Genomic DNA, 15,772 nt, shown 5'->3' with positions numbered 1-15,772 from the left:
TATGTGAATGTTTTGGAAAATTACGTATTTCACCAGAGAAACTACAGCTATGACAGTCTCTCGAATCCCCTAGATGCTGGTTAGGCAGTTAGCTGTGAATAATAATGTTACTGAACAAGTTCAAAACAAAAAAGTAATATTATTTCTGCAAGTTCAAAACACAAATGTTTGACCAAATGAATGAAGCCAATAATAAATTTCGGAATATGTATGGTAAGCACAAAAACACACCCCAACACACAACTCAACTTCAAACACACACTCTTTGACTCTACACTATATCATAGGAACACATCCTCACAGGAAACAGAACAAGTGGCGCCAAGACCAACAACGACCAGTTCTGAAGATGATCCATAAATAGATCGAAACATGTAAACGAGGTACGTTGAAATTTAACAAAGGAAAGTCTTACCATACATATTACGAAGTGATACAGTGTTAAACGTTGTGTAATCAAGATGAATAATACATTATTACAGGTTGGTAAAAGAAGACAGATTGGGAAAATAACATTTAATGATTGCTACAAAAGCGAGAATATATATACAAATCATCTTTTAGACTTTCGCATATAAAATAGAAACCAATTCAGCTACAAGTGAAATAAAACGATTCTTAGAAAAACACGAGATATAAATTTCAAGGTAAAAATTAAATAAAACATTAAGAGATAAAGTTAGAGGTAAAAAATTAAAACAGGTTTGAAAATAAATAAAGTATCACGCTGAATTCAAAACAAAAATTTTTAATGAGCTATCATATAAGCCAAATCTAAAATACAAGAACAGTAAAGCTAGCAGGGAATAAGTTTTCAATTTGAAAAAAATATATATATATATAAATGCATCTCATTTATAGGTAATGATGATGCATGGAGGGCTTGAGATAGAACTCCAATGTCTTAACGTCCTCGGCACTAGAATGAAGTGGAGTGATTTGCACCACAGTGTGACCGTCATTTACCCTCCCAGAAAAGACCTGGTACCCAGTTTGTTAGACGGCTGAATGTACCCTGGAGTCGTGCTGTATATTTGAGAACGAGAAAGCATCCTCTACCACGCCGGAATGAACCCAGTACCTTCTAATCGGTAGCCAGTTGCTCTAACAACTGAACTATTAGACCTGCGAAAAAAACACAGGTCTGCCAGAAAGAAGATGGAAATGAGGAAGAAGTAAAATACGTACATATGCTAGAGGATACAAGTAGAAGGACGAGAAGAAAAAGAAGCAGAAGAAGAAGAAGAAGGAGGAGAATGAGGAAGGAACTGCACACTTATTTCAAGGGAAAAATTGTTCCAGGGCCGGATATCGAACCCGATACATTTGGCTGAGCGTGCCAGTGCTCTATTGACCGAGCTACCCAGGAACTAATACCAGACACCAGCTCTATTATTCCCCTTATATCCATATAACTCAAGTGGGTTGACAGAACGTCAGAGCCCAGCACTGAGTGCACACTTTCTGTGTGACTTAAATTTGTGGTTTTCTGATAACGAATAGTACCGTGTATTATACAAAACTGGCTTTGAGGTATAGCTCCCTGAAAAGCTGACTTGAATAATGATGACCTAATGAGAAAATGTACACTTGCGTTTGAACATTTTTCACTCGAAGTTTCATGGATTTCACATTGAATGTGGATAAATATAATTTATGAACATGTTACTAGCTGCAAATCAATCTTTCAGGTATAAATCCCTGTAAAGTTGATTTGAATAATTTTGAGGGAAAAATTGTTCCGGGTATCGAACCCGGGACCTTTGGTTAAACGTACCAACGCTCTACCAACTGAGCTACCCGGAAACTCTACCCGACACCGATCCAACTTTTCTCTCTATATCCACAGACCTCAAAGTGGGCTGACAACCGTCAAGCAACAAACATTGAGTGCGCACTAACTCTGTGTGACTTAAATTGTGGTTTTCTGTTAACGAACAGTGACGTGTATTATGCAAATCAATCTTTCAGGTATAACTCCCTGTAAAGCTGGGTCATGGTGGAATATGTGTTGGATGAACCGGTTGCTGAGAAGCTTTATGAAGGTTCTCCTGTTTTCCCCGCACTTATTATCACAGGCTAGTATATACAGCCACGAAGCTTGAGTTGTGAGGGTGCTAGGAACAATAGACTGTGACGATACTATTTCGCATTGTCTGTAATGAGGCAATATTAGCGATCCTAGTGGTTAGCAACTATCTATGGATGCATATTTACTACGTATTCAGCTTCGTGACTGTATATACTAGACTGTGCTATTATGATTCCACCAACATTCCACAGTCACTCTTCTCTTTACACGATTCCGAACCAGGTCCCCAGAAAAATAAAAGAAAACGGCTGCGAGGATAAAAAAAAATTGTATGTCTCACATTGCGTTTTACCACTGATTGAGGTTCTGGCTGAAATGTACATCTATTATCAGGCAATACATCTCATTTGACGGTATGTGATAGAGGAAAAACAATTGTTTGCATGCTTAAAGTCTGATTAGTATAATCTGTAGCTAATCGACGATGTATGTAATGAAGGGGGGAAAGGACGTGGCCACCCTATCCCATTATCTCCTGGCCTCTATCTGGTAAGGTTTATCTTGTCTCAGTAGCAATAAAACCAAGTCCCTTCAAATGAGGGTGGAGATTATACGAGGGCTGTAAATTTTCAGGATTCCTTTCAAAACCTTGTTATTGTACAGGATACCGGAACTAAATTTATTGAAAGACAAGCTCAGTAACGGAACTACACAGTACGAAGAGAGATCTTTTGTAATTTTACTTTGCGCTACAGAATGTACCAACTAGTCCCTTCCGCCACTGGATGGATGGACGGCATCGCTCCACTCCTTCATCGCCATAACAATACAGACGAAGTAAGACATTTCTCCTTTCTCTCTCTTTTCACAGTGAGACAAGATACATCACACACACTTTAGTTGCCTTATAAGTGGTATGTTGATATCACTTGTGAGGTTCAGACCTGTCTTCGGACAGTTGACTAAACAACAACATTGTGTTTCATGAAGATACGAGTAATTATTCTTTATAGGAGCTTTTCGTTTAATTTGTGTGTTACAGCTTCATTGGGATTTCTTGTTTTAATACTAATAAAAATGTAATAATGTAGCTTCACTTAAAACCACTCGACCGCTTAATTATAGACAGCATTTCATTATACGATCTTCATAGCAAGTACTGAAATATTCATGCTTCATCATACTGTAGAGAGATCCATTAATAATTTGATACCAGTGAATATAACGCGCATCGATGCAATGAGTTATTGGCACTTGTGTCACATATTCTCTTGCACAAGCTACTCCCGCTTTACGGAAAAACAGCGCGTGACCGCACAGTAGTTAGTGTCTGCAATTCTAGCACAATGGTTCGGTACATTATTGTGCAGTGGTTTTATTTAGTGAAAATTTACTTGCAAAACAGGATCTCTGTTAAATTTGTTGAAAAGTACATTGTTGAGATTCGTCACTAATATCCAGAATCTATGATTATCTTATTATAAATGATATACTTGTAGTATATTCGTACGCATAAACAAAGTGTTAGGTAATTTTGTTATGGCTGTGATGTGTTCTTTGTAACGTGTTTGAAATCATCTGCCTGTCTGTCCTAAGTAGGAGTTGTTGCAGGTGTTACATTTGAGTTTGTATACGCCTGTGTGGTTGTATTTGCTTGTTTGTGTTTGTGTCTTAAGAAGGTTTTTTATGGAGTATTATTTGTTCTGTATGCGATGTTGTATTTTAATTTCTTGAATGAGGTTGCAATCTTGTGTCTGTTTTTGTTTTCTTATGTTAGTATGATGTATTTTTTGTGTTCTTGTGTTTGTGTTGTATTCTTATGTCTTTTTGTGATTAGGCTATGTTTTGTCTTTCGTATTATGTTGGGGTTGTATCCTTATGATTTGATAAGGTTTCAGAAAAACAAATTATTGTGCAATTAAGACTGTAAATGAAATACAAGTATTGTTAGCAACAGTCTACAATTCTTTCAAAAACGATTAGTAATACACTTATTGGAAGTTAACACTGATATGGATAAAAACGTTTATCAAGTACAACAGCATTGTTTCTTACAGAAGAGTTCTCATCATGAATCTCTTTCGCAGTAAGAGGTGTGATTCAAGATACTTTTTGTAGTTCACTAAGCGAGATCTAAGAACTGAACTACTAAAAAGTGTAACATGACAAATTACATTCCTACATACGAGTAACACTTAATGGATCACCTCAATGGTGCTTAAATCGATTGAACTCAGTCTGCTACGCGAGAAAAAGTGCTCTGGTTCTTAAAGAGATAGTATGTTGAATTAAAGGATTTATCGTACGAAATCTTCAAAAATACTGTATTATTTCTACGCTAACAAACGAGGCACGCAATAGCGTCAGAATTGAGGCGTTGTGCTGCGAATCGTAATGTTCCCGCTTCAATTCCCGATGAATTCATGGATTTTCTCACTATTGTCCTGCCTTAAGGGGTTAGGGACAGCTTACAACATAAAATTTTGGAAATATACAACATTTTTTTCCTCCATTACTCTATCTTGTACAATAATGAAAAACAATTTCCTTCTGCTATATGAAAAAAATATTTTTACGATTTAAAAAAAATTCTTTACATTTTTTTTTTTTTCAAAATTCAGTTAACTGTGTAGTGATGAAGCGTTTCCCACATAACTCAAAAACTATCCAACAATCTGTGATGACAATTTTTGTATGTATTTATGCATGTCATATCTAAAATATGATGCAAGATCACTTCTCTACCTTGATAGATTGTCTGATAAATTAATTCATTTTAAGAAATGGTCAAATATCACTATTTTCTTCTAACATAAATTTAAAAAATATTATTTATTAAGGAATGTAGTTGAAAGAGCATGATATTGTAAACATGAGTTTCAGGAATATAATAAAAGAGAGAGAACATGAAAAAGTTAAAAAGTTTATGAGTTATGAGGGAAGTGCTTCATCACTGCAGAGTAAACTGCCACCATTTTGAATTTAAATAGATATATATATATATATATATATATATATATATATATATTAAATCGTATAAATACTTTTTTTTCAATATAGCAGAAGGACAGTGTTTTACACACAATAATTTTCAATTTTGTAAAAGGTACAGTAATGGAAGAAAAAATGTTGTACATTTCCAAAAAAAATTACTGCTCTAAGCTGTACCTAACCCCTTAACAGAAACCAGTACCTAAAATATTTCCTTAGTAGCAGAAAACACATAGGAATGACATTCTTTGTGCTATTCACTGCGTTTATCTTGAAAGGCTGGAGCTTTAATCTTCCACTACGTATCTGCCTTCATAGCCTGAAGGTGTAATTGGGCGGACTTATGCAATAAGACAGTGGTCGTCAGCACTCGCTGAAATAGATAGAGTGCATGGAGGGTAAGGCAATATGCTCTGTAGTGCACAAGGGATAGAGAGACAGCATACCCGCCAGCACCCACGAATGCACGCTAGGACAGTGTCTTGTCCGTGGGAAAGAGACGCTAGTCCAGGAGTGCAGTGTTCTGATGACGGCTGCAATACGAGATCTGTTTTCGAGGTATTGAGCATTGAAGTAAATCTGGTTATTTATTAAAAATTATACGCAAGCAGTTGGCGTATTTTGATATTCATAATATTAAAAAAACAGCACGAATAATAATAAAATAAGACTAATGGATTTTTATTAACACAACAGCGGTTTATTTAATATTGGAAAGAAAATACAATAAATAGATAAATAAATAACTAAATAAGTAAGTAAACATGTAAATAAATGTTACAATCTAGTTCTAATAGAATTAGAAATCGTAGTCGAAAGTTCTCAACTTTAGATTTGTGGATCTAGTAAACCAGAAATTTAATCATATACAGAGTGATTCGCGAGGATTTACCGCCATTACGGAGGTTATTTACGAAGACATTCTGAGCATAAAAATCATATAAACATTTGTCCTAATCTCAATACTTTCAGAATTACACTAATTTGAAGTGTGTTTGTAAAATACCATTGTTCTTGAGTTTTAAGGGTAAAAGAATATTACAGATAAAGAATGAACTATTCAGGAGTATCATTTCTTTAATTAGCTAGTATTCTGAAGCTAAAAATGTGTTGTGAATTCCATAGTTGTTTCGTACAGAATTTTTTTTTCGATTTTTTACAACAAGACTACATTTTGTTACGCATTTATCACAACAATTGTTACAAATCACGTCGCTCTTGTAAATTATTCAAGACTGTGCATTCGGGTGCATAATTAAATTGTAAAGAATCAAGTTCCTAAAGTCGTATGATTTGTAACAATTTTTATGATAAGTGCGTAAGAATGATGTAAATTTTATTTAAAAATTGGAAAAAAAAAATCTGTACAAGGCAATTAAAAACACATTTTTAGCTTTAGCTTCAGAACACTACCTAATTAAAGAAATGACACTTGTGAATTGTTTAATCTCTATTTACGTATTTTTTTAGTATTAACAACTTCAAATTAGTGTAACTCTAAAAATATTGAGATTAGGACATATGTATATATGAATTTTTTTTCTCAGAATTCCTTCGGAAATAACCTCCGTAAGGGACGGTAAATCCTCGTGAATCATCCTGTATATTATGTTAAATCGATTTAGGATTTGAACAAGAATGCGTCATTAAAATGCTGCACATCAAGTTGTGAACAATCCTTATTATAATCACTACCAATACCATTACCACTGCCAGTATCACAAGCACCATAACACTACCACAACAACCAAGATCGTGATTTGTAGACATTTATTTAATAACGCTTACCAACAAGTAAGTTATTTGGCGTCGTTTGAATAATGACATTAATAACAGAAAATAGAATAATTTGGAAGCAGACAAGCTCAAAAATGTGAAAACTAACCTGGAAATTGAATTCCATATCCTGGAATTTTCATGACACAGACGACCAAAGTGGGTATAACAAGATCACCCCGCTTAAACAACGCGAACTAATGACTAAAGTAGATTAATTATTTACGTTGTTCTTATTTCAAAATGTTAGTAGACAAATAACTGACAAATACATAGAATTTCATCAAAAATAAATGTGGAGAGAAATGAAAATAATCTTGAAAAATCATCAGTGGGGTAATTATATTACCCCCCTTTGTAGCAGAAGGGTTAACCGGGTCTCCAACATGAAGACCTGAGTACTAATCGTTCGACTCATCTTCCGTTTAGTTTGAATAATGCTCTCTAAAACGTAACAACGCTGATACTCGTATATGCTAACTATAGTGGTTGCTTTCAAAGCTCTCGCTAGGCTCACTTGATTGTTTATTGCCATCATCTCAACACAGAATAAACCCTGAAGTTGATGTGGGATAGGAAAACTAATTTGTGCTACAGACTTTGCCGTTTATGGAGAGATTAGTGTCTATTTTCATTCGTTCTGTTTAGTGTAACACACAACAACTGCATTACCGTCAACATAATCACTGAGTGCACTTCCAGCTGACGACTTCCAAAACAAAGCAACGTTGTGGATAATAGCAGCATTAGTTACTTTCCCACGACGTGCTTTAAATTTCATACATCACAGGCCTAACCACTATGCTAGAAGTTAAGTATTGCTTTAGTCTGTTTTTTATCTGCATAAATTGAAGTTAGTGCAGAAAGCATACCAAATCAGTACTAAGGTATATCTGAGTTCATTATTTACAATTCATGTAAATATGAATAAATGTATTAATGAATTATTAATTTAATATTTTTTCCTACCTACTTCTGGTTCCATAACTTCATATCTTTTTGATGCTATAGCGTCGTTCGTGGTGCACCACGGGAGGTGATCTATATAGCACATGGCATTTACGATGAGTGGAACAAAAGTGGAATAACGGTATGGGAAATGGGAGTGTCGCTCAGAAACCTAGTGCCATGTACCGTTTTTTTTTTCACCATAAATTCCACTTGGACCCAGCGGAATTCTTTCCAGGGTAATCAGTTCGGAAAGCCGACACTCTTCTCAGGCTACGCGAGTTACTTCTGATATGATATAGTCTGTGTGCAGTATGCTCAAGTTCACATATCGGAAAGTGCCAGCCTCTTTGTGAGACATCTGTACACAAAAATAGGCGACGCGATAGGCTATGTCAAACATATTTCAATAATAGGGATGTAAAAATGACAACAATATTTGATTTGAAACAATCGAAGGCAATTTTTTGTGCTTTCATAAAATGTTTCTACTCCTACTTCATATAGACATACAGTAATAGGACTTGTCTATGCGGATGACGTGAATATGTTAGGAGAAAATTCACAGACGATTAGGGAAAACACGGAAATTTTACTTCCAGCAAGTAATGCGATAGGTTTGGAAGTAAATGCCGATAAGACGAAGTATATGATTATGTCTTGTGACCAGAATATTGTACGAAATGGAAACATAAAAATTGGAGATTTATCCTTCGTAGAGGTGAAAAAGTTCAAATATCTTGGAGCAACAGTAACAAATATAAATAACACTCGGGAGGAAATTAAACGCAGAATAAATATGAGAAATGTCTTTTATTATTCGTTTGAGAAGCTTTTGTCATCTAGTCTGCTGTCAAAAAATCTGAAAGTTAGAATTTATAAAACAATTAATATATTACTAGTTGTTGTGTATGGTTGTGCAACTTGGACTCTCATTTTGAGAGAGGAACAGACATTAAAGGTGTTTGATAGTAAGGTTCTTAGGAAAATATTTGGGGGTAAGAGGGATGAAGTTACAGAAGAATAAAGAAAGTTACACAACGCAGAAGTGCACGCATTGTATTCATTACCTGACATAATTGGGAACATTAAATGCAGATGTTTGAGATGGGCAGGGCATGTAGCACGTATGGGCTAATCCAGAAAGCATATAGTGTGTTAGTTGGGAGACCGGAGGGGAAAAGACCTTTGGGGAGGCAGAGACGCAGATGGGAGGATAATATTAAAATGGACTGAGGGAGGTGGTATATTATGATAGAGACTGGATTAATCTTGCACAGGATAGGGACCGAAGACGGGCTTATGTGAGGGCGGCAATGAATCTTCGGATTCCTTAAAAGCCATTTGTAAGTAAGTAAGAGACATAATAGGAAAGTAGGATATAGAAGAATACGCTATGTAGCAAATGTAATAGTCTTTTTTAACATATTTATTCTGAAGTACAGATACGGAAATAAAATTTCGAGCACCCTTATTGTAAAAGTTTCGCTTAGATCACACTGCGCATGTGCAATAAACAAGAGCCCCTGCATATATGCTACTTGTGGACAGTCGTGTGAAATTATTGCATACATATAGGTGACTCGCTCCACATTTTAATTAGCTATCTGTACATATCACCAGTTTAACAAAAATTATTCAATGAATTTTCCTATGCATCAGTATACAATTTAATTTGATCATTAGAAGAAAGAGAAAATATGAATTTAAGCTTCTGGAATAAGATTAAAATGTACAGCAAATTAGGTTTTTATGAGAAAAAAAGAAAAAAAATCAGATAAGAATTATATATGACCAAGGAAATAATATGAAAATATCGGAATGTATCCCAGCAACAATATTATAAAAACGGAAAATATCTAATTATAATCCCTAAGAAGGAACTGAGGAAGACAAAGATACAGACTGCAGAATCAGTTTTGGAGTTCGAAATGACCGATAAGAATTAAACCGCAATATAATGTAGATGTAGATTACGATTTTAATAATGAAGGTGATGGAATTTATATTTAAGGTGCACCTAATATACACAATTGTTTGTTAAAAGTTATTATTGGTCTTGATAAGCACATCATCTTGAACCAGAACAGATGCGGCAACCCTGTACTTTCAGTCTATGTATTACACAAGTGAATTGTCACTAGTTATTCTCCTAGCTACACCCAGAACATCATTTGTCATTGGGCTCTTGTGTTGAAGTCTGCTGCATTATGTACCCATGCTGCGATCCACAGTACATACTAATGCTAACAATTATATCGGTCTTTGTATACAATAGACTCTTGGGGCTTTGTCTATCCATATTGTACAATGACACAACTTAAGTTTCTGTCCATGTCTATGCCACCAGGCGAAGCAAAGCGGATGTCGTAGTGACATCTAGCGAGTGTTGTTCAAACTGTCGATGCGAAATGCTCCAGTGACAGCGACCTGACAAATGTTTTTTTTTTTGAACAGCCGATATTACAGATATCTGTAATTACTACAACGAAGATGGCATTGTTACAAGAATAATTTACACACACTCGTACAAGATCGTACAGTGATATACTTACTGAGTTTTAAGGAAACCGGAGGTTCATTGCCGCCCCCACATAAGCCCGCGATTAGTCCCTATCCCGAGCAAGATTAATCCAGTCTCTACCATCATATACCACCTCCCTCAAATCCATTTTAATATTATCTTCCCATCTACGTCTCGGCCTCCCAAAAGGTCTTTTTCCCTCCGGCCTCCCAACTAACACTCTATATGCATTTCTGGATTCGCCCATATGTGCTACATGCCCTGCCCATATCAAACGTCTGGATTTAATGTTTCTAATTATGTCAGGTGAAGAATACAATGCGTGCAGATCTGTGTTGTGTAACTTTCTCCATTCCTCTTAGCCCCAAATATTTTCCTTAGCAGCTTATTCTCAAACACTCTTAACCTAGGTTTCTATCTCAAAGTGAGAGTCCAAGTTTCACAACCATAAAGAACAACCGGAAATAAAACTATTTTATAAATTCTAACTTTCAGATTTTTTGACAGCAGACTGGATGATAAAAGCTTCTCAACCGAATAATAACAGGCATTTCCCATATTTATTTTGTGTTTAATTTCCTCCCGAGCATCATATATATTTGTTACTGTTGCTCCCAGGTAATTGAATTTTTCCACCTTTTCAAAGTATAACTTTCCAATTCTTATATTTCCATTTCGTACAAAATTCTGGTCACGAGACATAATCATACACTTTGTCTTTTCAGGATTTACTTCCAAACCTATCTCTTTACTTGCTTCAAGAAAAATTCCCGCATTTTCCCTGATCGTATGTGGATTTTCTCCTAACATACTCACGTCATCCACGTAAACAAGCAGCTGATGTAACCCGTTCAATTCCAAACCCTCTCTGTTATCCCGGACTTTCGTAATGGCATACTCTAGAGCAAAGTTAAAAAGTAAAGGTGATAGTGCGTATCCTTGCTTTAGCCCACAGTGAATTGGAAAGGCATAAATACATGTCTAATCGGACACTGATATAGTGGTATAAATTATAATTTACATAATAAAACCTGTGTTTCTTGTAATTATGAACAAAAAAAAAAACATTTGTTCATCCTTCAATCTTCGCGAAGCCACTTCTTTCGTTGAGGATTGCTAATTTATTGAGATTATTTAACTAATGTAACGTCATCCTACTTTGTACAGATGAGGAGGCGAGACCTAGCATGTGTACTGTGCGAGAGGGGAAAGAATGAGTTATCACGAAAAGAGTTTGTTTAATGATGGTTAATATTAAACGAATTTACCGACACCGAACTTCATCTCAGACTAAAACATATTTTCCTCCTCGATACCCATTAGTAGTATATCCACGGCACATGATACGGTCATAGGACAGGTCTTGGCTCCTCTACAGTACCAATGAAATGTAAATAACCTTGAATATGAACCAATGACAGCTGCACATCGCTTGAATTTTATCATTTAGTTTTATCGATTTCGTTTTATTACCTCGACGTACATTTGTTTTCTCAACTATGCTTATTTTTCGTAAATCACTGAGCGAGAATCGATTAGTCGTTTAAAATCATAATAATCTGAGAGCAACCGAGATGAGTCACATTTTTGCCAGAACCATTTATTTATTTACTGCAATAATCTTTGCTGTTTACGTGCAGAAGGATATTGTGATATAGGTTTAAGTAATTTATTTCAATGATATAGAAGTAGGTCTATAGGACTCTTAACATGAAAGTTATAAAATGAAGAAGGTTATACCTTGCTCAGTTAAATATATTTGTTCAGGAATCCCACTTAATAAACATTTGTTTATTTTCGCAGTGAGACAGTCGGTGGCGCCACGGTGAGTCGTCTGGTGATTCCCCGAGCTACAAAGAGTGACAGTGGCATGTACACATGCTCGCTGTCCAAGTATTCCTCCGTTCTAGTGCACGTCCATGTATTGAACGGTAAAGTATCATAGTATTTATTAATATAATTACATATAGTATTCCAGAAGGAATATAAAATACTTCAGGATAATGTAGCTTGTAACCTACATAGATTTAACGTGATGTACAGTAGAGCGTCTCGTTTAGGCAGAGTGAAAACGTTAACAAAGTGCAGGTAACATATGGGGGAGGTCGAACCGAACGATAAACACGAGGGATGCACAAGATTTTAGTTACAACATTTATGGCGGAGCATTAATTGAAATTTTATTTTCCCAAAATACACAAAACAAAAGAACACAAATTTCATAATGTTATCATATACACATTTTAACAAACAAGTAATTGTAACGTTGAAATAATTCAATATAATAAATCAAATTTTGCTATTTATATGATGTTGCTTTCAAGCAGCATTTTTATTATCATGAATTTCATTCTCTGTATGACTAACATAATATCACTGTCTTCTGTGGCCGAATTAAAACTTCAGTATATTGGTCTGAAGTGACAACACTATTTCCTAAACATAATTATCTCTATTTGAGGAGAAAAATTCGCTACGGCGCCGGGGATGGAACCCGGGTCCGTGGTTCTACGTACCAAGCGCTCTGACCACTGAGCTACGCCGAATTCAATCCACAGCACCGGACCGAACCTTCCTCCTTGAATGTTTCACTTTTTGGCCTGACTCCAAGTTAGGCATATATGTTGACGTATATGTCCAATGTCAACTGCCATTATATTAGGAGCGCACTCAGTTGAGTGACTTGTTTGGGCGGGACTCCGCAATTAAGTGCACAGTAATCTGTACAGAAATATTCACTGCTAGCTATGAGAATATTAAAGATATATGCAAATCTAGTCTTTCAGGTGAAGCTTCCTGTAAAGCAGATTTGAATAAATTCAAGGGAAAAATTGTTCCGGGGCCGGGTATCGATCCCGGGACCTCTGGTTGAACGTACCAGCGCTCTCCCAACTGAGCTACCCGGGAACTCCACCCAACACAGTCTCAACTTTTCCCTTTATATCCACACAACTCGCGTGGGCTGACGAAAAGCCAGAAACCCACATCGAGTGCACACAAACTCTGTGCGACTTGCAAAGGTAAAAGTTGAGACGGTGTCGGGTGGAGTTCCCGGGTAGCTCAGTTGGGAGAGCGCTGGTACGTTCAACCAGAGGCCCCGGGATCGATACTCGGCCCCGGAACAATTTTTCCCTTGAATTTATTAAATACATATTTTATTAATCTGTCCTACAGAATAATATCTGTAATATTAACAATTAATATAATGGTAGTTGACATTGGACATATACGTCAACATAATGCCTAACTTGGAGTCAGGCCTAAAGGGAAACATTCAAGGAGGAAGGTTCGTCCGGTGCTGTGGATTGAATTCGGCGTAGCTCAGTGGTCAGAGCGCTTGGTACGTAGAACCAAGGACCCGGGTTCGATCCCCGGCGCCGGAGCGAATTTTTCTCCTCAAATATTAATTCACAATATTACAGATATTATTCTGGAGGACAAATTAATAAAAAATATATCTAATATAATTATCTCTTCTCAAAGTTCAGTTTATTCAGGTATACTACCTGTTATGTTGATCATACAAGACATCTGGCAAAACATAAATATTTATCAATTCGAATAACGATATATAATTTGAATAATTTCAAGGAAAAAATTGTTCCGTGGCCGGCTATCGATCCCGGGACCTCTGGTTGAACGTACCAGCGCTCTACCAACTGAGCTACCCGGGAACTCTACCCGACACCGTCTCAACCTTTCCCTTTATATCCACACAACTCGCGTGGGCTGACGCAACGCCAGAGATCCACATCGAGTGCACACAAATTCTGCGTGACTTGGAATTGTGGTTTTCTGTTAACGTACACAGTGACGTATATATTATGCAAATTTAGTCTTTCAGGTGAAGCTTCCTGTAAAGCAGATTTGAATAATTTCAAGGGAAAAATTGTTTCGGGGCAGGGTATCAATCCCTCTCGATGCACTCAATGTGGGTCTCTGGCGTTGCGTCAGCCCATGCGAGTTGTGTGGATATAAAGGGAAAGGTTGAGACGGTGTCGGGTGGAGTTCCCGGGTAGCTCAGTTGGGAGAGCGCTGGTACGTTCAACCAGAGGTCCCGGGATCGATACTCGGCCCCGGAACAATTTTTCCCTTGAAATTATTCAAATCTGCTTTACAGGAAGCTTCACCTGAAAGACTAGATTTGCATAATATATAATGTTTTTCTATTCCTGATAAATTGACTAATATTATTACTTGAGACACACGCAATATATGTGAATAGTATCAAGTTTCACATAATATTGAACATTTTACTTGCAGATCAATATTTGGAACTAAATTCGCTCCTTCTTAATCTTAGATTCAATGTTCTGTTTCCAGGTGAGAAACAAGCGGCGGTGCAGCACGACACGTGGGGGAGCACGGGGTGCAGAGGGGCTAGGGGTCACCTACTGACCCTGACGCTGGCCCTGGCCGCAAGCTTCACAATACCACAAAACTTCCCGCGAGCTGAGATTTATTATCCTTACGTGTGATCCCGCGAACTCCGCCTCGTAAACCACCTGTCTGCTTGCCGAACTGAGTGGTGTGAAGAACAGTTCCGTTTTATATACAGTCTCTTCGTTACCATCAGTGTTTACGACTTGAAAAGACAACTGTGTAGCAAACGAGAGGTACCTGGATCAAAAAGAAACTGCGGTCTATGTCCCTGCCAAAAGTTGCATAGCTTAAACAAGTTAGAATTGGTTCTAGAAGTGAGTTTCAAATACTGTACCAATATTTACGTATATTGCCAGAAAAGAATCATATAATACATTTATAAAATATGGTGGAGACAAAAAGTACTTAAGAGACTTTCAGTTACGTATTGAACTAATGTGTAAATATATAAAATTATTATATAAATTAAGAGTGTTCCAATATTGTATTTATTTTTAATATTACTGAAAATCCTTAATTAGTTTTCATATGGATGAGCAAAGTAGAAAACGAAATCTTCAGTAATGCATTTAGCATATATATTACATCACTTAATTTCGTGTTTGTGGCATTTAAATATAATGAAATTTCTTTCAAATGATAAAAATATGTAGAACTTTCTTATTTTAAATGTAAAATTTCTATGAAACGAAAGAGATTAAAAATTCAGGTATTGCAAAAACGTTAATACTTGATTACCTCTATCACAGCAACTAAGGCAGTAGTTATATCAGGACTAGCCAGAAGTGAATGCTAGACAACGGAATACAGCAGGCACTATCAATAATTGAATTGTAGCAGGACTAGCCAGAAGTGAATGCTAGACAACGGAATACAGCACGCACTATCAATAATTGAATTATAGCAGGGCTAGCCAGAAGTGATTGCTAGACAACGAAATAAAGCAGGGACGATCAATAATTGAATTATAGCAGACTAGCCAGGAGTGAATGCTAGACAACGGAATAAAGCAGGGACGATCAATAATTGAATTATAGCAGACTAGCCAGAAGTGAATGTTAGACAACGGAATACAGCAGGCATTATCAATAATTGAATGTCGTAACTCGTATTGTTCG

The 15,772-nt window shown here is 36.4% G+C and overlaps 1 protein-coding gene across 2 annotated transcripts in view; it reads left to right on the top strand.

Moving 5' to 3' along the window:
- Positions 1-15,504, top strand: part of LOC138693277 (zwei Ig domain protein zig-8-like) — a 977,813-nt gene extending 962,309 nt beyond the window's left edge. For both annotated transcript variants that reach the window (XM_069817133.1, XM_069817132.1), the window contains exons 6-7: positions 12,075-12,202; positions 14,595-15,504. In XM_069817133.1, the coding sequence (XP_069673234.1) occupies positions 12,075-12,202; positions 14,595-14,749 (283 nt within the window). In that variant the 3' untranslated portion in view covers positions 14,750-15,504. The remainder of the gene's footprint in view (positions 1-12,074; positions 12,203-14,594) is intronic.
- Positions 15,505-15,772: the final 268 nt, after the last annotated feature.

The sequence above is a fragment of the Periplaneta americana genome, chromosome 17 (assembly GCF_040183065.1).
Source record: "Periplaneta americana isolate PAMFEO1 chromosome 17, P.americana_PAMFEO1_priV1, whole genome shotgun sequence".
Lineage (NCBI taxonomy): Eukaryota > Metazoa > Arthropoda > Insecta > Blattodea > Blattidae > Periplaneta > Periplaneta americana.
This window is presented reverse-complemented; position numbering and strand designations above follow the sequence as displayed.